Source organism: Epinephelus fuscoguttatus, linkage group LG15, assembly GCF_011397635.1.
Source record: "Epinephelus fuscoguttatus linkage group LG15, E.fuscoguttatus.final_Chr_v1".
Classification (NCBI taxonomy): Eukaryota; Metazoa; Chordata; class Actinopteri; order Perciformes; family Serranidae; genus Epinephelus; species Epinephelus fuscoguttatus.
In genome coordinates, this window is record NC_064766.1 from 34,079,876 (window position 1) to 34,104,281 (window position 24,406).

At 40.1% G+C, this 24,406-nt stretch overlaps 2 protein-coding genes and 4 non-coding genes across 6 annotated transcripts; 5 read left to right on the forward strand and 1 right to left on the reverse strand.

Moving 5' to 3' along the window:
- Positions 1-2,743: 2,743 nt before the first annotated feature.
- On the forward strand, positions 2,744-2,815 carry trnap-agg (transfer RNA proline (anticodon AGG)). Its single transcript has one exon. It is a non-coding gene; the product is annotated as a tRNA-Pro (tRNA).
- A 974-nt stretch (positions 2,816-3,789) lies between these two features.
- On the reverse strand, positions 3,790-3,861 carry trnaw-cca (transfer RNA tryptophan (anticodon CCA)). Its single transcript has one exon. It is a non-coding gene; the product is annotated as a tRNA-Trp (tRNA).
- Positions 3,862-4,098: 237 nt separating this feature from the next.
- trnai-aau (transfer RNA isoleucine (anticodon AAU)) lies at positions 4,099-4,172 on the forward strand. The gene has a single exon. It is a non-coding gene; the product is annotated as a tRNA-Ile (tRNA).
- Positions 4,173-4,907: 735 nt separating this feature from the next.
- Positions 4,908-4,979, forward strand: trnag-ucc (transfer RNA glycine (anticodon UCC)). The gene has a single exon. It is a non-coding gene; the product is annotated as a tRNA-Gly (tRNA).
- Positions 4,980-7,065: 2,086 nt separating this feature from the next.
- kncn (kinocilin) lies at positions 7,066-15,473 on the forward strand. Its single transcript, XM_049597488.1, has 5 exons — positions 7,066-7,303; positions 9,518-9,586; positions 10,344-10,415; positions 11,352-11,445; positions 14,788-15,473. The coding sequence occupies exons 1-5, from the start codon at positions 7,156-7,158 to the stop codon at positions 14,858-14,860; spliced, it is 456 nt and encodes a 151-aa protein (XP_049453445.1). The 5' UTR covers positions 7,066-7,155; the 3' UTR covers positions 14,861-15,473.
- Positions 15,474-16,991: 1,518 nt separating this feature from the next.
- tmem275a (transmembrane protein 275a) lies at positions 16,992-23,554 on the forward strand. The gene is made up of 2 exons (XM_049599359.1): positions 16,992-17,493; positions 19,584-23,554. Exon 2 carries the CDS (start codon positions 19,700-19,702, stop codon positions 20,318-20,320), a length of 621 nt encoding a protein of 206 aa, XP_049455316.1. The 5' UTR covers positions 16,992-17,493; positions 19,584-19,699; the 3' UTR covers positions 20,321-23,554.
- The last annotated feature ends 852 nt before the right edge of the window (positions 23,555-24,406 follow it).

Sequence of the window (24,406 nt, forward strand, 5' to 3'; positions counted from 1 at the left end):
TCTGCCCCCCATAATAAATGATGACTTACTGTTTCACCAAAAACCACCTTTGGGAGAAATTTGCCTTCAGGGCTGTCTGCCAGAAATATATTTCTTGGTTAATGTAAGGAAAAAATCTTGGTTTGAGTTCAAATGGATAGATTTTTCCCAGAAAGGACTTTATGACAGACCTGTATTTATACAGGTGAACTGGAAAATGCTCAGACTGGGCTGCTTTATTTACTGATTCACTCAAAGGTCAATAATACACTAAAGTTAGTATTTTAAAAAACACATACAAGGGAGAAAAAATAGAAAATAGGCAGTATGATGTCTTGTGCTATCCTTTTTTTCTAATTTCAGCAGACGATAGTATTATTTACAGTTCCATTGCTTTTATCCAAACACTGTCCCTGATGCAGGGATAGGAAAATAAGGGTTTTACAATGAACCCATATTGACAACAAGGTAGGCTAATATTTAAAAATAAAATATAGATATGTAAATAATACACACGTGATAATGTCAGGTAATTACTCCAGCTCTTCATAAATAATTTCTGTTTGTTTCCATTCTTGTTTTGTCCCCCTACCCAAATCCATCTGGTTGCTTATTCACCATCCATTAAGTGTAATTGCTCTTTTTGTACGCTTGCAGACTCTCTCTCTTACTCCCTACTGTAGAAATGTATTAGGAGTGTAATTCATTTGCCAAAAAAGAGACGAGAAATGCACAATAAACAGTTAAAGATGATTTGTTTTTATTTTTATTGCAAGACAATACAAAACAGGCCAGTAAATTAAGCACTGTCAGCGAATAAGGGGACAAGTTTGTGTTGGCTGTCGTGTATGTGTGTGTGTGTGTGTGTGTGTGTATGTGTCTGTGTCTCTGTGTCTATACCGGTTTGACAGGTAAAAGAATGGGGTAAGAGATAAAAATCATAATAAAAAGGGGAAGAAAGCACATTAAAACTAATCCTACCTACCAATAAAAAAAACAAATAGAATTTAATAATGATAAATGATAATAAAGTCAGAGAGAGTGTCCCCACTGTCTATATTATTATTATTTTTCAAGTGAAACTCTTTTCTTTGGTTGGCTATATTTGGCTTTATGTTGGGTACATTCTTTGCTTCAAAAACTTGCAAATTTGACTTTGCACCACACAGCACAATATCAGCGAAGGTGGGTCCTGCATTATGAGCTAATTTCATGACAAAATCACACACTTTTATCATTTATATTGTGCTCACATCATCCATATTCCTTAAAAAATGTGCTGAAATTCCCATAACCTCAGTCATACACAGTTAACGTGGAGCATGGTAGTTTTATTACCAAAAACAGATAGAATACAGGCACCCATAGTGAGCTTCACTCATTTAATATGGGCAGAAACATATTGTCACAGACGCATTTGAGCTTATGATTAAATAATTAAAGTTCACTATGGCCAGTGTTCTATCTGTTTTCTGATATTCTCCAGAACTGTGCTGCTTTTTTTTTAACATCGTCTAATATTTTTGGAGATGTGCACACTGCTATTTCTCATCAGAATTATTCTCACAGGAATAGGCTGCTAGTTTACTAGTCAAATAGTGAAGCTACAATGCAGTCTGTTGTGTGCTCCCCTCAATGGGAACATGGAGGTGGTGGTGTAGCCTACTGCACAGAGAAGTGTAGATGGTGTGACTGCAGCCACAATGCAAATACATTGTTAGACAGAGCTGGGGGTGAGAAGCCCAAAGGCAAATTTCTGCTCTGAGGCCCTTTAACAGGTTGATCCGGCAAAGATGCAGCCAAAACTATGGCCACACCACCATACCAATACCAGTGTGACTACGGAGCTAGTTGAGGCTCAAACCGGTTAAATTGACGTTAACCAGCTAATGGGCGCGCCGGTCCGCTCTGCACATCAACTGGCCATGGCTTCATCACAACTCGACCCGACGGAATAAACTAATGTTTTGGACACAGGTAAGTGAGTTTGCTAACAGCTACAACCACTGTGCAATCAGTTAGCTAATAATAAATACATTACGTCATGTTTACAATCTCCGTTACGAGTCAAAATGTTGCTAGCGTTAGCTAGCTAACATGCTAACAATTAACGTTAGCTAACAGTGTCCGGTGTGAAAGTGAACTTCTTGGGGACTGTTAATTGAGGGGAAACATTAATTAGACTCTTATCTTTAAATGTACAACAAACACAATATACATTTCAAACAAACGTTAATTAAACACGCAAAACAAATTATAACAGGGAAGTTTTGCGACTGAAACGACTGCAAGTTCAAAGTTACTTTACATTAGCTTGTGGTGACTTTAACGTTGATAGTAAAAACCATAGACTGTGTAAAAAAAACCTATATAACAAAGATATAACGTTACAGTCATTTATTAAAACATAAGTTAATGGTATTTCACTAATTGGAATTTTTTAAACCAGTCTGAAAGAAGGAGGAGGCACCAGGCACGGACTGTATGAAAAACAAAATGGCTGTGGTTGTTTTCTAGTGGTGCGAATTAAAATACAATGTTAATGGTTGTCACTGTTGTAACGTTAGTAATGTGAGGTAATAATGTTCAGTCAGTCCACCTTGTTGCGAAACTGATGTGGCTGCATGGTGACATTGGTTTGACTTCTGTGTCCGAGGCTACTTTGAAATACGAGGGCTGTAAATAAATAAAAATCTACTAGGAAATAAGTGACTCGTACATTTGGGAGTTTTGTCAAGCGTACTTTACAGTCGTTTTGCATGTCGGCTCGTTGGTCTAGGGGTATGATTCTCGCTTAGGGTGCGAGAGGTCCCGGGTTCAAATCCCGGACGAGCCCTGCTTTTTCAACAGTGGTGTCAATCTTGTTAATTGTACATTTGTCCTTCATCTTTAGCTCTCTATGTCGTTTAACCTCAGTCAGTCCCACAGTGTTGAGATATGAACTGGCACTGTCCTTCAGGTTAGTGTCTAAAGAGCCAAGTGAAGAATTTCACGCTTACTTTTCCCATGACACTTGTGAATAATATTACTGCCCTCGGGTTTATTTTTTGGGGAGTGCTGGTCTAATTTAAGGTCTCAAGGTTTTTAATTTGTCACATACTCAACATTTCTCTACAGTGAGCAGTGAATAGCCTTGTTGCCACCTCCACTTTTGTGCTTGACATATAGAAATAAAAATACAATAGATGCAACGCAGTAAAACTTTGTGAAGTAAAAGCAACAGACAGTCCAAAAGATTAACATTTAAGATAGTTTAACAAACACTGTCAGTGTTAAAAAGGAAATGATGTTAATTTAAGAAAATGGCTTCTTAATAAAAAGCATGACAGCTAATGGGAACATATTGTAATAAAAATAGAAAGTGTTTTAATATCACCAGACTACAACAGACCCCAGAGGTATACTTTTTCATTTCTCATAGGTGCTTTGTTCTGTAATTCCTTTTTCATGACTTTGTCAGATAGTTTCTATCATTGTTTTCTGATTCTTTTTTTAATTAGCACTTTTTAAAATACTGATGTGTTGGGGTTGGGCTGCTCATAAGATTAGATGATATTTACAGTCAACTGTAACTCTAATTTTACTGGAACTACCCGAAAGTTCAGGGAATTTCAGAGAAGAAATAGGTTAACATTTTGCATTTCTTGGGGTCCCCAGGGTCCTGTGTGTTAAATATGTGGGAGAGGTGAGGGTTAAAGAACATCTAGGAAATAGACTGAGTCTTCACTGTTCAGTGAGATGACAGAGGGTACTTTAGAGGCAGTAAAGACTATTTGTACGAGAAAATGAATGTTAAAATATCAAAAGTTATGACCCCGACGTGATTTGAACACGCAACCTTCTGATCTGGAGTCAGACGCGCTACCGTTGCGCCACGAGGTCTGTTGTCTTGAAGTTGTACGTACATAAGATAAACATATCAATAAAACTAATATTCATAGAGACTGTTGAGAGAATTGTCATAACACGAAAATGTGCTGTCGTATAATGGATTTACATATAAACCGTGAAAAGTGGGGGTCAGTATTAGTAGTCTGTTGTCGCCGTTCATACATACCGTTCATGAACTCTATTATGTTTACCGTAATATTGCAATATGAGGAGTGTGCGATTGTCAATGGCCGGTTAGCTCAGTTGGTTAGAGCGTGGTGCTAATAACGCCAAGGTCGCGGGTTCGATCCCCGTACGGGCCACTACGTTTTGTGAAATGGAATCATATATTGTATTATTTTCTTTCCCACTTAACGGAATATGATCCATCACGCTATACAAATCAATTGTTAAAATAGTTTTCAGAATCCAGGTCATTCCCCTGTAAGTTTCATATATATAGTTTTTGCTTTGGTATACTGGTGCATAACAACAAACAGGGTGAGTGAAAAGTCTAACGACATAAATAAATATAGAACATTTATTCACCCGAGCATCAACTACTTCATTTCACATGTACTTCAGATACCTCGGCGTCTGTAGCAGATACCCTGCTACCACCACGGGCAAACACAATGTCGGCCGTTTCACCAGTCTCCAACCGTGGTACAGTTACAGTATACACCGCCACCGAGTGGACTACACCCGGAATTACCTGTAATATTTTGGGCTTTTACTGTCTGATATTTGGTATGGCATTTCCTGTAGCTGACACAAAATACTGCGTTTAGTGCATTTGTCAAAAAAACTCACACACAGTTTTCTCCAAACTTTATGATAACCAGCCACCGGAATATGTATCTAGGCTGTCCTCCGCATGCTGGTCTTGCAGCGGGAAGACGGAAACGTGGTGCACGGCGACATGAAATTCCGTTTTTAAATAAAAATATGGTCTTTTTGCATATAAATGCGCCTAACACTGCATCACATACAAACTGTTCTACAGCAAGCCGTCTGAGTTCGACAGAATTAGGGGTGTTCCGAGAAGACGAAACAAGGCGTTGGTGGTATAGTGGTTAGCATAGCTGCCTTCCAAGCAGTTGACCCGGGTTCGATTCCCGGCCAACGCATACGTTTTTCCTATTTGAATGCCCTTAGAAGCTCACTTCCATTTACAAATAAGGCCACAAGAACTAGTACATACCTGTGGAGGAGGAAAATAATGTGTTGCTGTATTGAGATATAGATATATATATATATATATATACACACATTTATTTAGCCCATGCTATCTATTTACATATCTATTAAATATCTATACATCTATGTATCATTCTTCTTATAGGTCAGCACAATTTTAGGTTGCATACAGCTGATCTTTCCCATGTGCATAGATTTTAATGCAACACAAAGCTAATTGAAAATGCCTTTAATATTAATAAATGTGAGGTTGGCAATCAACGACAATTGTTTAAAAAAATATAAATCATCTCTGCTAATGTTTTTTCAGTTACATGATTGTTATAGCACGGCAGAGTCTTAATTTGAAAAGAAAAAATACAATTATTTCTGCGAGAATAGTTAAATTTGGGAGCCAAGTTCGATCCTTCATAATCAAAGTTTTGCAGAGAGATTGCAACAAAATTACACAGCAATTTTATTAGGTTTGTTAATTTTATGTACATTTATTTAAGTTGATTATTGTCTTTTATCTTTATTTTTTGTAAATCCACATGTTTATTTCTTTGGGCAAACCTTACTCTTCCTGAAAGGGCACAGTGCTAGCAACCTCCGACATGTTATTCACTAACATTTGTGGTTATTGCTTCACATGTAATGAGTGTGCTCAGCGTCCCACAGTTACAGCTCAAGGTGTGGTGATTTAGAGTGTTCATTATGTGAACACTAGAGATGGATGGATTTAATGCCCATGTCATATCATTGTGTTCCAGGGCAACAGACTTCTTTTTAGTCGCCCTGAAATTCTCCTAACACCAATTTAGCTTCAAGATGATAACATCTCCCGTCTCATATGGCTTATACCTAAAGGGAGTTGAACATAGCAAGTGTAATAACTTAATTAAAAAAGGGGGGACCATTGGATATGCAGTTCAGACTTTATTCCATCAGCTGACAACACCGTGACTTCTTCAGAAAGATAAGATAGATCTAGCCGGGTCATGAAATAATTAACAAAACATTTAAAATTTGTTTATGCGTCAAACATTTCTCTCATCTTTGCTATTTTCTTTTGAAGCACTGGATAGTTTTACCTCCTTGGGCATATAAAACTTAGTCTAATAATCTTTGAGAAGGTAAAAAAACACTTGTCTCTTCTTTGTCATGTCTCCAAGTGCTGTCACATAAAAATATCCTGTGACAATGTGTTGCTTAAAGGGTCACAAAGGCGGTGTATGTCTCTCACGCACACACAGACACGCCACATCAGCAGCACTGATTGATAATAGATGGAGACATGTGGCTGTAGATAAAGATGGAGGGAGTTTACTTGCTGCAGAGTAAATGTGTCACAGTTTCTCCTCTCCCCACTAAGTTCATTTGTTATCCTAGTCACCGGTGTTAATCCTGCTTACCCTCTTTTTCCCTCTGTTGCCATGGATATGCTATTCCTATGGCAACTGCAGGCCTTTGCGGATGGCCTCGGGCCCCCACCGTAGAGGACTCTCTGAACCTTTCATTACACATTCCCTTCAAGCTCGCAGACAAATCACACAAGTAGCACATACTCTAACTCCGTCTCTCTAACTGTTGCCCTTTCTTTCTTTCTCCCCTCCATCGTGCCATCTCTCTGTGTCTCTCTCTCTCTCTGCTGCTTTGCCCTTACTTTTAAGTCCTTGATACACTGCACGTGTTCAAGACAGCAGCACAGCTGTTTGTCGTTTTGGTGTTCATATTTCCGAAATTACACTCCAGCCACTCACTGCGCTCGTGACACTAGATGCCAGCGCTGGTAGGAAGAGGGCTGTGATCAGATTTGTAGCACACGTATCGCTGTCATAAGAGTCAGTGCTCTAAGCTTTCTAATTTTCGGTGTCAATGGAAACCAGAGCTCCATCTTTAAAGATGCATGAGACGTCTTGAGCTATGGAGGATAGGGAACTGCCGGAGAAAGTGTTTCTGTGTCAGAGAGAGTGAAAGAAAAGGAGGGCAGAGGCTTGTGCAGATGACAGTGAAGTGGCCAGTGGCAGTGAGGGCCCCAAGCAGAGTGCAGTGTCAAGACTGCTCGCTGTGTGCGTGAGTGTGAGTGTGTGTGTGAGGGGCAGGTGGGGGGCCTCCACCTGCTGAATGAACCCCGTCAGCGTTGGGGAGTACCATGGGCTTCGGGTGGGCTCAGCCTTGCTCAGCATTGTGGCGGGCTGCATCATCATTGGGGTGTCGAGGGAGTGTGACGCTGATGCTGTAGGAGGGATCTTTCTGGGAGCGGGAGGCCTCGGTGAGTGTGTGTGTGTGTGTGGAACTTTTTAGGAACTACTGACGCAGTTGTGGGAAGGTATTTAGCTGCTGTTACAAGTCATTGGTTGTCTTGATTGCTTTTTGCTTTGAACCTTTAAACTCATACATTAATCTCTTCCTGAAGTGTGACTGAATACTGATGGAAGATTTGTTAGTGTAAACATCTTAAAAACTTAATTAACATTCTTTTATCACCTTTATACTTTGTTACTTTTCTTACTTTTTAACTAGTAGAAAGCATGTCACATTGTGCAGGATTTGCCTTAAAAGCAATGCATAGATCAATCATTACTTATGACCCACTAGAGGTGTTTGGCTACGGAGACTCTATATTTTCTAAATTTTCTCCTTATTTCACTGGGTTCGGTACGTTCCTGGGCACAGCATGCAGGTGAACTTTCTAAAAAGGTACTGATCACGTGCAAGACCGTAAGCAGTAGGTGTCCAAGAGGAAGCTAGGAAATTCGTGCACACAGTACACTGAAGGAGATTGAATCATGGGTTGGCTTTCACTTTCTCTGGTGATACTGTTAACAAACAGTAACCGATAATGCCTGCATAGGACAACTTTAAGTTATGTCAGAGTGACACCTATGAAAGATTAATTTGCATAAGCAGATAACTTCGTTTTTAATTATTTTAACAAGTCATTTTTTTGTGGGGGTTTATTCCATTTAAATACTTGAGTCTGAAAGCAGAGAAAAGTGACGTTACTCCAGGTTTCAGAGGCTTAAAATGGCTTTTATCTGTTTTTTTTAATATTAACTCTTCATGTCTTTATGTCTGAATTATTGGAAAACAAAAGGAATACATAATTTTTCATGCATAGCTAATAACATATTAAATGTTTCCCTATTCTGTGTAACAATGCTTTATAGTCATCTCCATATTTTGTCACCTTCACCAAATACACTGGCTTAAGTTAAAAGGAAAATACTAGGTACTTTTCTACGTATTGGGTTTAATAAGGTCAGAAGAAAATTAATAAACGATTGTATATATATAACAACAATATTCGTATTTTTAACATATATAGGTGTGGGATGTGTGAGACCCCAAACAATAAGGAAGAAAACATTTTATTAAAAAAAAAAAAAATCCTCAGAGGGTTGTCTGGTTTGAGGAAGAAGCGCTTATATCTGACAGGTAGACTGAGGAGTATTTGTTGTTTAAAAAAAGAATAAAAATCCCAAATTAAAGCCACAGATCTGTGGCCTGTGACATTTTCCATCCACTCTTGAAAAACACACCATGTGATCATTTGATACAACAGTGTAACTGGAACCAGCTGACAGCCTGAGCAGTTGCACCGCCAAGATAAGAAGAGTGAGAAAGCTAAAGAGCAAAGGGCAGGGCTTTTGATCTGAGGACGACAACATCAGCATGCATTGTTAATGGGCAATGTATTCTCACTGATGATTTGATCAGCTTTCAACAATTAATTTGTGTTCCTAACACGTATCAAAATTTGGCAAATCAAAACTGTACACAGCAGCTTGAGGGAGACACTCACTCGGGCAGCACTTGTGCAGCTAAGTAGCATCTAATTATGTGTTTTGGGGCTTATGTGCCTCGATGCCTCTTCCGACACATAGGCTGACTAATGAGTATGAACGGAGTGTTCTCGGCAGATTCTTTTCACTCCTTCTGCAGTTTCGTGACATTTTAAGCACATGCATGCATCACAGGCACCCGCAGGACCTGCCAAGGTTTAATGCCAACTCTTGTGGCTTATAAAGGAAATCAATAACTGTGTTGAATTGGAGCAGAGTGCCACTGAGAGGCACACAAGCCCTCCGGTTCAGATATTACTTTATACTTTGTGTTGAACAGGAAGAAACATCACACAGTACACTAAAAATAATCTGAAGGCTGTTTCATCAAACAGCCTTATTGTTGATCGTGATATCTGCAAGTATGGGAACATCTATAGAAAAAGAGAAGAGAGTTTTTCTAACTTCCGGTGTGGCTCACATGCAGTCTATGGCGAATGAGATAAGCAGATTGATTAGCAGATATATCCCTCTATAATGAGATTTATCTTATTGCCTGCATACACAGTATTTTCCTCCTCTCCTGGTTTTGTTTCAGTAATGTGTTCTCATTTCTTAGTAATTCAACCAATAGCAATCAGGACATTAAAAGCAGTAATTCTATATCACTCATCAAATTAATTATGCTATCCGCTTCCCAGGCCTGCTCATATCTATCTACCCCTTTATAAAAGCCTGGCTCAACATCAACCACATTCTTCCATCCTTTGGTAAGTTGTTTGATATTTTCTGTTGTTGTTTGAGTTGTTTGAGTTTTCTGTTTGTGTTCCTTGTTTCATGTTATTCATTCATGTTTAATCTGCTTCCTGTTTTATTCTGTAGATTCTTTCCTTGTGTGTCGTGTCTGGTTTTACTTCCTGTCTTTGTGTGTTTTCTTGCTTGTTTTCTGTCACACCTGTCTCCTTAGTCCTTCCCTGTTCCCAGAGTCTTCCCTTCACACCTGTTTTGTATTAGTCCTGTGTTGTTAGCCAATCCCTGTTTCACTCCTTTTGCCCATGTCTTCCTACTCCAGCTGTGTCTCGTCCTTGTGAATAGTTTTCTGTGTATATATATATACCTGTGTTTTTCCCTTTGTCAGTTCGTCTGCGTTCATCCTACATTCATCCCTGTTCATCGTGTTTTTCTGGGTTGGTTTTCAGTTTGGGTTTTTTTTGTTCTGCTTTCATTTGGATTTTGAGTTGCCTGTCTTTAATGGATGTTTTCGACCAGCTTCATTAAAGCTTGCCTTTTGTTAAAGACTCAAACTGTCTGTCGATCTGCATTTGGGTCCTTCTCTGAACTGCCACTGTAACAGTACATGGTGTCATTCGTGGGACACTGATTCATAGGCTACCATACAAACCATTGCATGAGGATACTTACAATACTATACATTGTGCAGCCCTAATTTGGACATTTGATTTAAATACTTGAAGACTATTTCAAGTAAAACATAATTATGGCTCTGAAAATATCTTAACTTCTCAGGAAACTTCAGAGTGCACCCCACACCTGCCAATCCTGCTCCTGATCAACCTGTCGAGACACTGAGAAGAGAAGGTGAGTGAGAATGTGAGCAACAATGCTTTAACAGAAGGGCAGCCAACCATACACAGGTATCATATAACATTCAAGGATATGCTGTTCAGTTTGCTACTTGATAGTGATCTGTCAAGATCATGTCTGCCGTTTGCTGATAGCAAATCTGACACCTGGAGAGCTAATCGTTAACAACAGCGAGAGAGGTGCTGTGTCTAGGTTCTTTATTGCAGAGCATCACTGGTATCTGTAATATCTCAGGGCGCAGCTGAATAATAAAGACGAAATGCTTTCTTCTTTCATAACCACTTTTTCTTGACCTAGATGGAGAACATTATGAGATTAGGGAAAGATGAAAGAGAGCCACTGTGCTGAGAGAAACAGGCCAAAATGGCATTGACATAACACTCTAAGTGCTAGTTTATCAAAAAAATCAAGGACAAACTCTATTATAAGACACAGTTTTAGTGCAGAGCAGCCAACTATATAAATATGAAAATAGATAAACAAAGAAGACCTGCATGTTTGATTATATTAACATTAACCTACAAAGCACTGAATCGTTTGGGGCCAAAATACACGTCTGATATGCTGCTCTCTTGTGAGCCATTCAGAGCTTTTATCATCTGGGACAGGCCTGCTCACCGCCCCCAGGGTCAGAGCCAAACATGCAGCTTTCGGTTATCTGCCACCGAAATCTGGAACACACTTTCTGAACACTTGAGGTCCGCCCAACCCTTTGTTCTTTTAAATTGAGGCTTAAAACCTTTATGTTTGGCACTGTTTTTCCCCGAGGTCACAGATGTGACAGTGTTATACTTCTGAAATCCTTTAAATCTACTGTTTTTGTTTTGTTTCTAAAACTCCATGTAGAACTTCACTCTTTCTTCTTTTCATAGAAAGCACATGTATTAATATTATCAAACACTGTGATCTGCTCTCCTGTGCTCTCGGCAGGGACTCAGAGTCAACTGAACTTGGAGCGTTGTAAGAGTCGAATGGGAACCTTTGTGGATGGTGGACCGATGGCTGAGACCAATCCAGATGAGGGGTACTGTACATGGCCATTATTATATCCTGTGAATTATGTTCATGTGCACTTAATGTGGATTAGTGATTTACAAGAAAGTGATGTGACGTTAGAGTTCAAGAGAGGTAAGGAACATCCAACATCAGTCCCAACATCAGTTTTCGATTGATGCAGAATTCACAAATATTTGAGCTGCGATCCAAAAAGAGATCAGTGATCGGGCCATCATTGTTCGTTTGTTCGCCATGTTTAACGCTTGATAAGAACTTCTAGCGACCTTGTCAATTGTCTGGCAGAAAACTGCTGTTTGTTTTCTGTTTATTGCAGAGTCAACATTGTTTTCTTTAAACCATGTCAGAGATCTTTGCCTCACTTTAATCAAGTAGTTCGTCTTTCAACATCATTGATTTGCCCTTGATTATTGTTGTTCTATTCTCACACTGTTTTTTTTTTTTAATCAAACTATGTTATCTGTCAACAATTGCTGCGGTAGTGTTTTTGGATGCATCACAAAGTCTCATGTAGATACCCAAAAATTAATTAACTGAAACTTCAAAAACTCTTAGTGACACATTTTCTAATCCATAAAGTCACTTTAACTTCCGTACTACATAACAGAGATTTTCTAGGATAATGTTCAGTAGGAATGCAATCATGCTTTTACTTCACTGTTATTGGATTACGACGCCCTGCCAGATGGCAGACTTCAAAGCAGTGCAATGATTTGACCTCCTTCACTGTTCAGATGTGCGTCAGCTTTCATCTCAGAGAGTCAATTTTGGGTTTGAGGCCGTCACTATGAGGCACGAGTCGATATGGATTCGATCTACGTGATTTGACGACTAATTAATCTTATTCCATATTGGTCTTTTTGTGGTATGATCAGTTAACACTTTTTAATGCCATCGTTAAAAAGAGATGTGATGATGTGCTAAACATTTAAATTATTTTGACACTGATTCATGGACCAAATGACTAATCACTAAATATAAAAGGCATGGTGTTGATTAAGTCATGCTATACGCAGAAATCTCTCATCTAATTATTTTTGTATCTAATGCGTTAATTTATCATAGATAAATGCCAGTAGAAAAGCCAACTTGCATAAAATCATGTGCTTTTTTGTAGCCTGTAGAACCAACTTAGAGGAGAAAATGAGACTTTCAAAAGGTGAATATTACAAGTTATAACCCCCTTTCACTGTCAAACAGTCAATTTTGATTTTTGGATATATATTTTTTCCTTCAAAAACAAGCATTTTTTCAAACCCATGAGTGAAATATATGAACATTAATCATTTTTCAATGCTTGATATGATTAAATCTAGACAGTTAAGGTCCATGTAGCTATAAGGTAGCATGTTAACTGGCAATACTGGAAAAAATCCACTGAGATTCACCCTCACTCTTTAAAGAGTAAACGATTCATCCACTGAGGTTCATTTTAATACGTTATGCTCATATCATTACACATATTATGTAGTACAGTCATGTTAAAACTCATTTTAAGGGGAGACACTAGGTGAACAGGGTGAAACTTTAAACTAATCAATATCATTTGATCCCCCGTTAATTACTTACAGTACATCTTTGTATTTGGAGTTTTCTATATTTCATACGGGTGGTTAAGACTGTCGCCTCACAGCAAGAGGGTTCAGGGTTGGAACTCGCCAGCCGGCGCCTTTCTGCTTGGAATTTGCGTGTTCTCCCCATGTCAGTGTGGGGTTTCTCCCACAGTCCAATGCAGGTCAGGTTAATTAGTGACTCTAAATTGCCTCTAAGTGCGATGGTTGTCTGTCTCTATGTGTCAGCCCTGTGATAGTCTGGCGACCTGTCCAGGTTGTACCCCGCCTCTCACTTAACGTCAGCTGGGATAGGCCCCAACCCCCTCATGACCCTTAAAAGGATAAGTGGTTACAGATAATGAATGAATGAAATTTTAAATGAGACACTATATAGTTAAATATGCACTACAGAACTACAGAACTGAAATATGAACATTGGATAGAGCCAGGTACAAAATTCATGCTTCATTTTGTTGACATATTGGACTCAACAATTTTGGATATCTCCTTTAATCACTCCATAAATCTGAAAATACTGACAACAGCCATAAAAAAAGAAAAGAAAATCGCCATGTTTTGGGAATAAAATGTTCTATAAATGCAGCTATGGGTGAAATAAGAATAAACCTTTCTGTACAAAGATCAGAGGAATTAAACTGGAAAGTTTGGCGTTTGATAGTTCAGCTGAAGTGGAGATTTCTGGCACAGAGTACGAGGAAAAACTCAGTTTGTGAAAATGGCCTTTAAAGATGTGTACTGTAAAATTCCATACATCTTGACACAAAAAATAAGATACGACAGTAGAACAGCTTGAACATTTTTACTAATAAATATCACCATGAAATTTCTCCAGATGATTATTTACATTAAGACGTTAATTATTTATATGTCAAGTTTTCTGAAAATGTATGTTTAAATATGCGAATGAGGCATTATCCAATCAAATCTGCACTTTGAAGTTGTCACTCTGCACACTCATACCTAAATGCTAGAATAGCTCAGTTTACACAGACTTCCAAAACGACATATATGATCGTACCCAAAACGACACATGCTAATGTTTAAATGGTCGCAATTTTAAACACTTCCTTAACGTTGTGAAACAGTCGCTATTACATCTTAGTGGGTTGAGTTAGGCAAAAAATAGGTGGTTAGGTTTAGAAAACCATCATAGTTTGGCATGAAATAAATACTTAAATTACTTAGGTAACATAATGTATGTTGTGTTATATGCTACACATACTAGCATACACTATGTTTTAATTAAAAGAAGTCCGTGTTGACTGTGGGCCACAAACACTTGTTTATGCCATGATCCACCACTTCTCCCATCTTTATACCACATTACACGGACTTTGTCGCCTTTTATACTGTTAAAACTGTTACCTCCCTTCCTCTCCTGCTCCCAAAATAATTACTATGGCCAGTAGAGGGCGCTGCCTTACAATAAAAGTAAGTCTATGTCGTAATGAGCTGCTCGCACAGTTGACCTGTGTGACCATTTTTTGTTGAAAGCAGCCTGGTTTTTTGCATAAATTTCCGATACAGTAATCTGAACTAAAACAAACACCTAAATGTGTATTTTGGACGACTGAAAGACCACATGGAAGCAAATTAGCCCAAAATCTCACCTGTAGTGTCTCCCCTTCAGTTTTGGATGACTGTCATAAACTGCGGGAAGACCGATGATGACGAAGGAAGCAATGCCTCTAATCTAATGTTTTAGTTCAGCTTCATCACACAGACAGACACAATACAACATCCCTTGTTTACGTGAGTCATGCTCTGGTGTGTTTCAGGACATCAGACATGCCAGACGTCTTATCTCTACGGAAACTTAAGCAACTACCTTCTGATCAAGACCTGCCATGATGTCATCACACGACCTGACCACTGACAAATGTTGCTCAACTTCCCTGCTAAATCTTCTTCATTAGGTTTCTTTCTCCTCGTCCTGTTTGTTGAGATCACCTCATGATATTGTGCTTCTGTGGTCTAATAAACCTCTCCAAAGATGATGATTGTCAGAGAGGTATTTCCATACTTCCTGCCAATGAGTGAAGCAAATTAAGCCCAGTAGTCCCACTTGTGTGCAGCTCATCTCATCATCTCACGATGTTCTCAGCCGCCAATTAAGAAATGATTATAGTCGTTAGGTGATGATGGGACTCGTACAAGATTCAGCTCAGGTTCCCCTGCTCGCAGTTGTCATGAGCGAAACAAATTGGAATACATGTGTACAGGCAGAGACACACACACAAACAGCTACATCCATTGCATGCACACAGTGAACTGCACCCCCGCAGTGAAACATAATACATTGATATTCAGGACAGCACAGGCAGAATGGCTGCTGCATGGGAAGTGGCGTGGGGAAGAACGCCGTGCTCTGACAAAAACCGTGGCGTGCTGTGAGGCTGAATAATGTCGACAACGGGAGCCCGAGGAGTCTGCAGTGCCTTGATGACAACCAGCAGTTTGATTGTCAGGCCTCAAATCACAGTCCCTCTGTGTCTGTGTGAAGATTAACAACGGAGGGACACATAACAAATGCTTAATTGCACATTACCCAGGATGAATTAAAGGGACAGTTCACCCCAAAATCAAAAAGTCATATTTTCCTCTTAACTGTAGTGCTGTGTATCAGTCTGGATTGTTTTGGTGTGAGGTGCAGAGTGTTGGAGATATCAGCTGTAGAGATGTCTGCCCTCTCTCAAATATTATTACTGGACTCGGCTGTCTCTTTCTAGAAATCATGACCCGATTATTCAAGATAATCCACAGAGAGTTTGACCTCTTTAGACTTTTCCCTTCTCAGCGCACCTTGAAAGCAGGTGAAGTTGTGCAGGACATCCCTTCTCTGCTTAACAAATAAATTGACATTTTAAATATACAAACAATACGTAAGAGTACCTTGAGTTTTTGTTTTTTACTTGCAGGTTTTAAGGTATTATTGGTACCAGTTTCTAATACAGCAACCTCTCTGAAGGATTTATAAGTTAGAGCTTGTTTCATCATGTACTGATGCTTTATTAACATTTACCAGCCCTTAATTAGAGCAGCTTTTGGGTTGCCAGGTAGGTCTTTTTATCCTCCTCCAGTAATGAGATCCATATCTTTTAGCTTTTTAAATCATGAGAATAAACCCTCCAATGTTCACTGTGACCTCTGACCTCCAGAATCCTTTATTAATTATTTATTAGCATTTACTTTTGACCATTTATTAATGACTTATGGACATATGGAGGATGAAAAATGACACAAGTATAAAAAATACATTTCACTATTATTTATTTTTTATTTATGTTTGCATTTATTTCTGTATTTATCTATTTATTAAATACTGTATTTATTTATTGCATTTATTTATTTCCATGTATTTATTCATGTATGCATTTATTTAATGCATTAATTTATTATTTTTTTTATTTATTTCCGTATTTATTTATTTAATACTGAATTTATTTATCTATTCATTTATTTCCATAGTAATTTATTTATCCCTGTATTTATTGATTGATTGCTTCATGAGTCTTTTTTGTCTTTCATACTTTATAACTGTACACCTTTTGGCTTATTTATTTATTAATGACTCGACAGTCAAAGAGATTTTTCAACACCTGGCAACCCACAGATTTTTCTAATTAATGATTCATAATTGATTTATTACCCTTTTTTTCAACCCGTGAACCTTGTATGAAAAGGTAAATGACGTTATTTAAGGGTGTGACTTAAAACACTATAATGAGGACACTTGATTGTTAATTACATTTCAAAGGAAATGGTGAAATTAAAAATATGTATGTGTATATTATCAAGTTCCTCTTTAAAAATCAGCAACAAGTAAATAAAGGTGAGCTGGTGAGATGCAGGCAAGGTGCAACAGTCTTCACCTTCATCATCCCCTCACACACACACACACACACACACACAGACACACACACACCCCAGGTTGGTAAAGGATGGATCAGTGAGGAGAAGGAGGAGGCAGGAGAGTCGCATCCAGAGGTCCATCACAGAGGAGAGAAGATGCTCCGCGCGGCACATCACACACACGTGTGATTATGAAATGATATGACGACTTCACAGCGACCACCGAACAGATGCCTCGCGCCGTTTCCCTCTATTTCCGTTGCAGGATGACCTGTCAGGTGCTACGTCCGTCTCGGTCCACATCAGGAGCCGCGCGCGGTGTTGCGTCTGTGTGTCAACTCAGAAGAAATGCCATCTCACCTAAGTGATCTTCCGTCTCTACCGCTCGGATCATTTTTTCCTCAGCAGGTCGGATCGCTTTGCTTTTGATGTCCCCGTGGCCACTGATTGAATGGCTGTCATGACTTGTGCCCTCAGGACTGTGAAGCTACGAAAGGAGGATGAAAACCCCCCGTTTGGTGTTTATGCGTCCTTTTAACCTCTCGGTAATTACAGCCGGTAATTAGACTGGAGCCTCGGTGAAAATTTACTGAATCAACAATGGAAGGACCTTCTGTGTATCCACATAAAGGGTAAGATCATTTTTTTAACGGGTTGTTTTCTCACAGGAATGCAACACATCAGTGCAGTGAGCATGCATTTGAATGTTCTCAGCCTGGTTCATAATCAAACGTGTTCGTAATACAGGCTATTCAGGGTCACAGATTTTCTGTTAGACATATTTATAAAACATAATATCCCACATCTCTTCATTTGCACTGTGAGCTCTTGACTGGATGCACACTGGAATGAAAGGGCTGATTTGATTGCAACTAAATACTGAATGCCATTCACACAGTGGCCTAGCGGGCACAAATGAAGCAGCTGCAGTGCTGTTGCACACATTGTGCTTCATACAACATGATCAAATACATGGCACACATGTTGAATTATTAAGCAGCACTTGTGACTTCTTAAAAACGGTGGCGCAGGAGTCACAGGGTTTTATTAATACTGTGATTAATGCCACAATGTGGATCAAATCTCCCATTAATGATCCCACCAATACCTCTCAACTGTTTTGTAAAATATAGTGTACTCATTTTTGTAAGATTTCAATGTACAGTGTTCTCACTAGTCTGCTTCCAGTGTCACCAACATAGGCGTAGACTTGGGGGGATTAATATTTTAACATGTTCATTTGTCCTCCACAGTTAAACATGAAAGCAGCAGAGGGCTTTTGACCAAATGACAGATATTTCCACCATAAATGAACTCAGAAAGGACACAAATCAGTGAATGAAAATTAACCAGAATGCAGAAAATTAAGGGTTTGACGATCAAAACTCCCCTCAAAACACATTCTCATCCCAACTCATCAAATGCCGACGCTTGGTCAGTGGCCCTACGCATCAAAATATGAGGCGCTAGGCTCCCTCCTGTGTCAGTTTTGGACGTTTAGGATCAACATGTCTATGTACGCTTGTTATATGCATACAGTCTTTTTCAAAATACACTTACAACGTTAGTATAACACACATTTTTTAGGTTTGTTTTCCTTGGTTTAGGCAATAGAAGCACATGGTTTGGCTCAAAATGCATAAGGTTGTTACCAACATAATGAAACGTCATGTGACATATGTCATTAGTGTAGCATGCTACATGACTGACTTCTGGTTTCATACTGGAAACAAACAGTGGGCTCCTGGGTAAAAGTCCAGAGTTTGTTTGACCCATCCACCTCCCTTCGCACCCATCCCAACACATTCTGACTCCGACCTCGTCACATATGGACGTTCGGTCATGGACCTTCCACGTACCCTGGTTGCGTTGGCTGTTGACATTCTGGGAGGCCGTGTCAACGTCTGCCTGTTACATGCATTGTCTTCTTTCAAAATACACTTCCGTTTTCACAGGAAATTTAACGTTTACATACAATCTCTTTCAAAATAAACGCACTACGACGGTAAAACATTGCGACTATGTTTTTTTTTCCTCCAACAACTAACGCACGTGGTTGGGTTTAGGCAACAAAAGCACGTGGTTAGGTTCAGGAAAAAAGAACAGGGTTTGGCTTTAGAATCTTACGGGACGTGAACACCGCTCCCCCAACAGCGATTGGCTGCGTAACGTGACGACATGAAAGGACGGCTTTTCTCGTCAGTCTCTGACGCTGCAAGTCACTGCCCAAGCGCTTGATTTTGACGACTTCAGAGGGAGACTGGGTTGACTGATGCCGACTTTCTCGCTCTTTTTATACAGTAGTTGCCCACAGTGTCAGAAACTGCGATGGTATTTGAGGAGTTGGAAGTGAGACTGGGCTGCCTGTTTCATATGTGCCCCCCCAGTGCTGAAACAAAACCTACGCCCTTGGTCACCAGTATAGTCTATACAAGTATACTGTGAGAGCCAACTCACCTACATGCTGCCTAGTGTGTTCTACTTTTAGGTTATCAGGTATTTATCATGATAGGTGTAATTTACAGGAGTAGCAGGGCAGTGATGCATGTCCAGAGCTCATTGTTTGAGGATACTTCACTGTGTCCACAGTGATCATTAGATGCCTGTCCAGTGACACTGCACAGAACAAGAGCAGGGTAATCAGTGCACTTATCAGAGTCAGAGTTTCTTTCACTGTGTGTATCTAAAAACTCTCACAGCTGTCATGTATTGTCATTTACAGACAAAGATGTTTCCTGGCTGTGACTTTATTTAAACCTCGCCATGGGGACGAGTTCGGGCTGAGACACGGGGAGATTTGATAACACAGTAGAAGAGACAGAGCCTGGAGGCGAAGACATGGTCATCACTGATAGAAACACCGGCACCCCTGTACCCAAGAAGGAGCCCCAGAATAAGACGAGGAGGAAGTCTCGCCCTCATGGCCTGCCCTCTCCGGCACTCTGCTGTGCCTGCGGCCTATGCATCATGCTGGCTGGACTCAACATCACCCTGGTGGGAGCGTTCGCCTTCACCACACTGGTGCCTTCTGCCAATCCCCCGATCATCATTGGACCTATCCTACTGCTGGTGGCCTTCTCCTTTTTCGGGGCCTGTTGCGTGTGCAGCCGCCTCCCCCCTCCCCACAGCTCGCGGAGGTCTAAGGTGGGCGGCAGGGGCGCCGGGCTGATGGGACATGGCGGGCTGGCTGGTGGGGCAGCGTTTGAAATAGAGACCAGTGAGCACACACTGCAGGATACCACAGCTGTGCAGCTCAGCCCCACATCCTCCCCGGGATCGTCCCGGGCGTCCAGCCCAGAAAAGGAGGCTCCCGACGCGGCCCTGCCAGGGTCCTGCAAGCTCTTCACCATGGAGACCAACGGCCCTTCTTCTGTTTCCGCCACCGCAGTCTATTCAGCCTCCACAGCAGCAGGAGGGGAGGTGAGGCTCAACCTACCACGTGAGGAAGTGGTCACCTAGCAGAGCAAAAACTCTTCCAAGGCCGGAGCGCTGCCAGTGTAAATATCCTTCTGGGTCGAGGGCTTGCTGAGTGTGATTGTGTCCTCTATTTAACGTAGTGCCATACTTCTGGTTGTGAACAGTATGCTTTTGATTTTCTTGCTGTGCAGCCAACTGGTAATTAGCATGCAAAGTTAATGAAACATCCAAGTGTTTGTGGATCAAAGGTTTTGGAATTCAAATTCCTACCTCTCTTGTGCTGTTTTTTCCTACAGGTCTATGTTTTTAACGTGGGGCATTATGAACAGTTTTAGTGTAAAAATCAAAGTGTGCGAAACCATAAACATTTCTCTTACACTGCTAACCTCAGCTGTCGGCAGTGATTTCAGAGGGCTGGAATGAAAAAATATGATTGTTGATTTGTTCTGAAAACTTAAAGATGAGATGTGAAAGGTCAACGGTGAACCGTGCAGGTACGTTCATAGAGACATTTGGCATTTTGTCTGCCATTCTCAGTGCTGAACTTGTTTTGGGGGCGTCAGATATTATAGGTCAAAGGGGTCCCAAAGCAATATCCTATCACCTGAGATTAAATTCTCTGTATTTACAGTTCTTTTCACAAGTAAGTGGTCACACACTACTTGTCTACAGCCAATACATTTCTAATGAACAACGGTGCATATAGAGCCGAACATGTGTACGATGTTGGGTCACACCAGCATCAGTGCTGTGAATATTATGTTTCTCACCACGTTGTTTTCTGATTTCATTTTCATTGACAGTAGTCGCAACTCAAATCACAGTTTTAAGGTCACGGTCATGTTGATATTTTCAGTAATTTATATACAGTGTAATGCAGTTTAGGTCATGATCCAGGTGGAGCAGGGACTTACCTCACTGTAAGGCATAACAGTGTGTCATAATGACGATTTTTGTTGTCAGGAATTTGAATTAACAGTGGAAACTCCACGCAGGAATGTTTTACAAACGTGAACGTGAATTTCACAGTATGGAATTCTTGTTCTCAATGTCTGATATGACAGACTTTCACTTCATATTCAGCAGAAGTTAAAGGTCCAGTGTGTCGGATTTAGGGGGATATATTGGCAGAAATTGAATGTAATATTCATAGCTATGTTTTCATTAGTTTATAATCACCTGAACCTAAGAATCCTTGTGGTTTTGTTACCTTAGAATGAGCCATTCAAATCTTTACAGAGCAGGTCCTCTCCCAAGGAGTTTGTGACACACCAAGCCGACAGTTAGCTGTAGGTCAATGCTGAGCTATCTGTGAGCATCTGTCACCGTAGTTCTGTGTGTCCTGCACTGTTGGCACTTGTCGGCCCTTTTCAGCTTTTGTTCAGTTGACTCAGCATGTTGAATATGAGATGGTGGAGCCCGGCGGTGAGTAAAATCACTGTGATTGGCCAAAACATTCTCAGTCGTTACATACTGACGTTTGGTCATGGACTTTCCATGTCCACATAGAACGTGCAAGGTACCCTGGGTGTGTTGGTTGTTGATCTGGTACACCGTGTCAAGTTCTGCCTGGTACATGCATTGTCTTCTTTCAAAAAACACTTCTGTTTTCACAGGAAATTTAACGTTTACATACAGTCTCTTTCAAAATAAACGCACTATATCGGTACACAAATTGGATTTCGATGACTTCAGAGTGAGACCAGGCTCAATTGGCAGTTCAGCTCAGCGCACAAGAAAAGACACAAGTAAGGAAAGCAAATACACAGCTAAAGTCCAAAGGGAGTGAGATCCAAACAAACTTGTTATATGAGGTAAGATTATTTTTTTAGTCATTGAGCTCTTTAACAGAAACAGTTTGTAATTGTTTGAGTTATTGTTTGCTGGCGCATGATAAATATAGTCATTTCCTCTCACAGACACAGAACATACATGCTAGTTCGCCGTCTCTGTAGTCATTGTGGTGTGTTTACTTGTCATTTGGTGGCAGAGACACTTGAGTCAATGCAACGGCGGGCCTTCGTCGCTACTAGTTCTGTGATGTCGTTTTGGTGTGTCTGGACCTCACAGTAGTCTGGAATGGACAAATCAAACACTGGCTCCAGATAGGGCCATTTGTGTTTTAGTGTCGACCACCATAGTCCCCCACCAGGTATTACTCAAAAAACCAGATAAGAAAAGAGATATGAGTTTGTCCCCATTCTTGCATGAAGATATTTGGACAGATCTAGACCTTTGAATTCATCCACTCCACAAAGTTGACTTGGACTGAGCATCGCAGTGTGTGCATGTGAGTTTACAGAGAGAGAGGTTGACTATTTGAATGTTTCTGTAAGTCTGTAAGTTAGGTTATTAACAACTTACTCTGAACGCTGCTATCTCAATTGTTTTTGGGGTTGCCTCAAAATAGTAAGGCCAGTTGGGAAGCTTTGGCAGGCCGTATGTGGCCAGTGCGCCGTCAGTTGATGATGAATGTTCTACATGCTACGCACAGGGGAGAAGTTTCATTTGGTTGCAATGTGCAACCTCACAGCTAGATGCCACTAAATGCTACACACTGAACCTTTAACCTTCTCTGGACCTTGTATATACAATATCGGCAAGCCAAGAAGTCTGACAGAGTTAAGATTTTCAGATTGCATAAAAAAAGTATCTGTTCCCCATCACTGTGATGTCGTCTTGTCAGCTATGAACTCGACTGGTCAAAAGAGACATTAAACCCTGATTTCCTTTGAAAGGAAAGTTGCCTTAGACTGAGATATCAGGATCAAACTAATGAGGGCTATAACAAAAGGGCACAATAGCATTTTTCCTCAGAAAGCCTTTGTTCGGCTCTGGATTTCTATTCCATATTGTTAGGAAAGCCTCAACTAGTGTCTGTTTTTATTTCTGTGGGTATAATAAATGCATGCAAACGGCTTCAGTATTCCATCTCGGCAGAAACGATCTGGAGAAGCAGGAGAGTGAACACCTACATACAGACACACAGTGCAGTGACCAGAGTGTTCCTTTATACGGTGTTAACCTTCATTATTTGTGACACAGCTCCTCAGAAGGACCAGTTTCTCTGTCAAAGCTCACTCCCTCTCGTGCTGAGCTTATTTTTTTGCATGTTAAGAGAACTGAGTCATGGAAATGCAAACACCCTGTTGTGAACTCGTGGTGTTATCTGTGTGTTTTAATTTGTGTAGCACCTCTGCAGAAGTCTGGAAAATGTAAAGGATAGAGTATTTTTGTGAAGATCATAATTTGTTCATTTAAAAAAAGAAGTAACCATCCAAATGTGAATCCTTCAGAAGATATAAATAAAAAGGCTCTTTCAGTAGAACGTGAGGTCGCTCAGTATGTATGTGTGGCATGATGCTGCGTTTTGTGACATCATGAAGTGAAGTGAATAAAAATGTACAACTGGATTTGCTATATGTTTAAATTTCTGATACATTCAGTGTAATCTTGCAGGATAACACCTGTTTTATTATCTTTACAAGCATAATTTCAGGGTTCCCACAGGTCCAAAAAATCCTCAAAAAGTTTCTGAATTTTAGGAGAAAATCAAGACCTTGAAAGTGCTTGAATTTATATATTTTTTGATGTTGTCTGCCATCACACATTCAAGAATCTCTCTTTTTACTGCCATTTCTCATCATAGAAATTCTCACTGCTGTAACAGTGTGTTGGGTCCTTGAATTTGAGGAAACTAGGGCTGGATACTCCTTGAGAAGCCCTTGAATTTGATGTTGAAGAAAGGGTGGGAGCCCTGATGTTTATTCCACGAGAGTCTATAAAGATTCTTTAACAGCAGTTTGTAGCAAAACAACAAGACATAAAGCAGAAATGATTCCCCAGATGTGTCAGAAAGAAGGTGCAAAACAGCTGGTGACTTTATGCCTCAGTTTATCTGTCCATGCCAAACCAGCCTCCTGTTCACCTCAAGCACCTCAGTGTCACATCTGGACATGCAACTAAGGATTATTTTTTATTATTGAGTACTCTGTTGATTATTCTCTTGAACAATAGGCTCATTTAACTCGGTAAAACAACAATCCTGGGTGTCTACATGTATCAGACACTTAAATTTAATGTCTTTAAGATGTTTTAAGATCATTTCAAATCTAATTTAAGACAGAT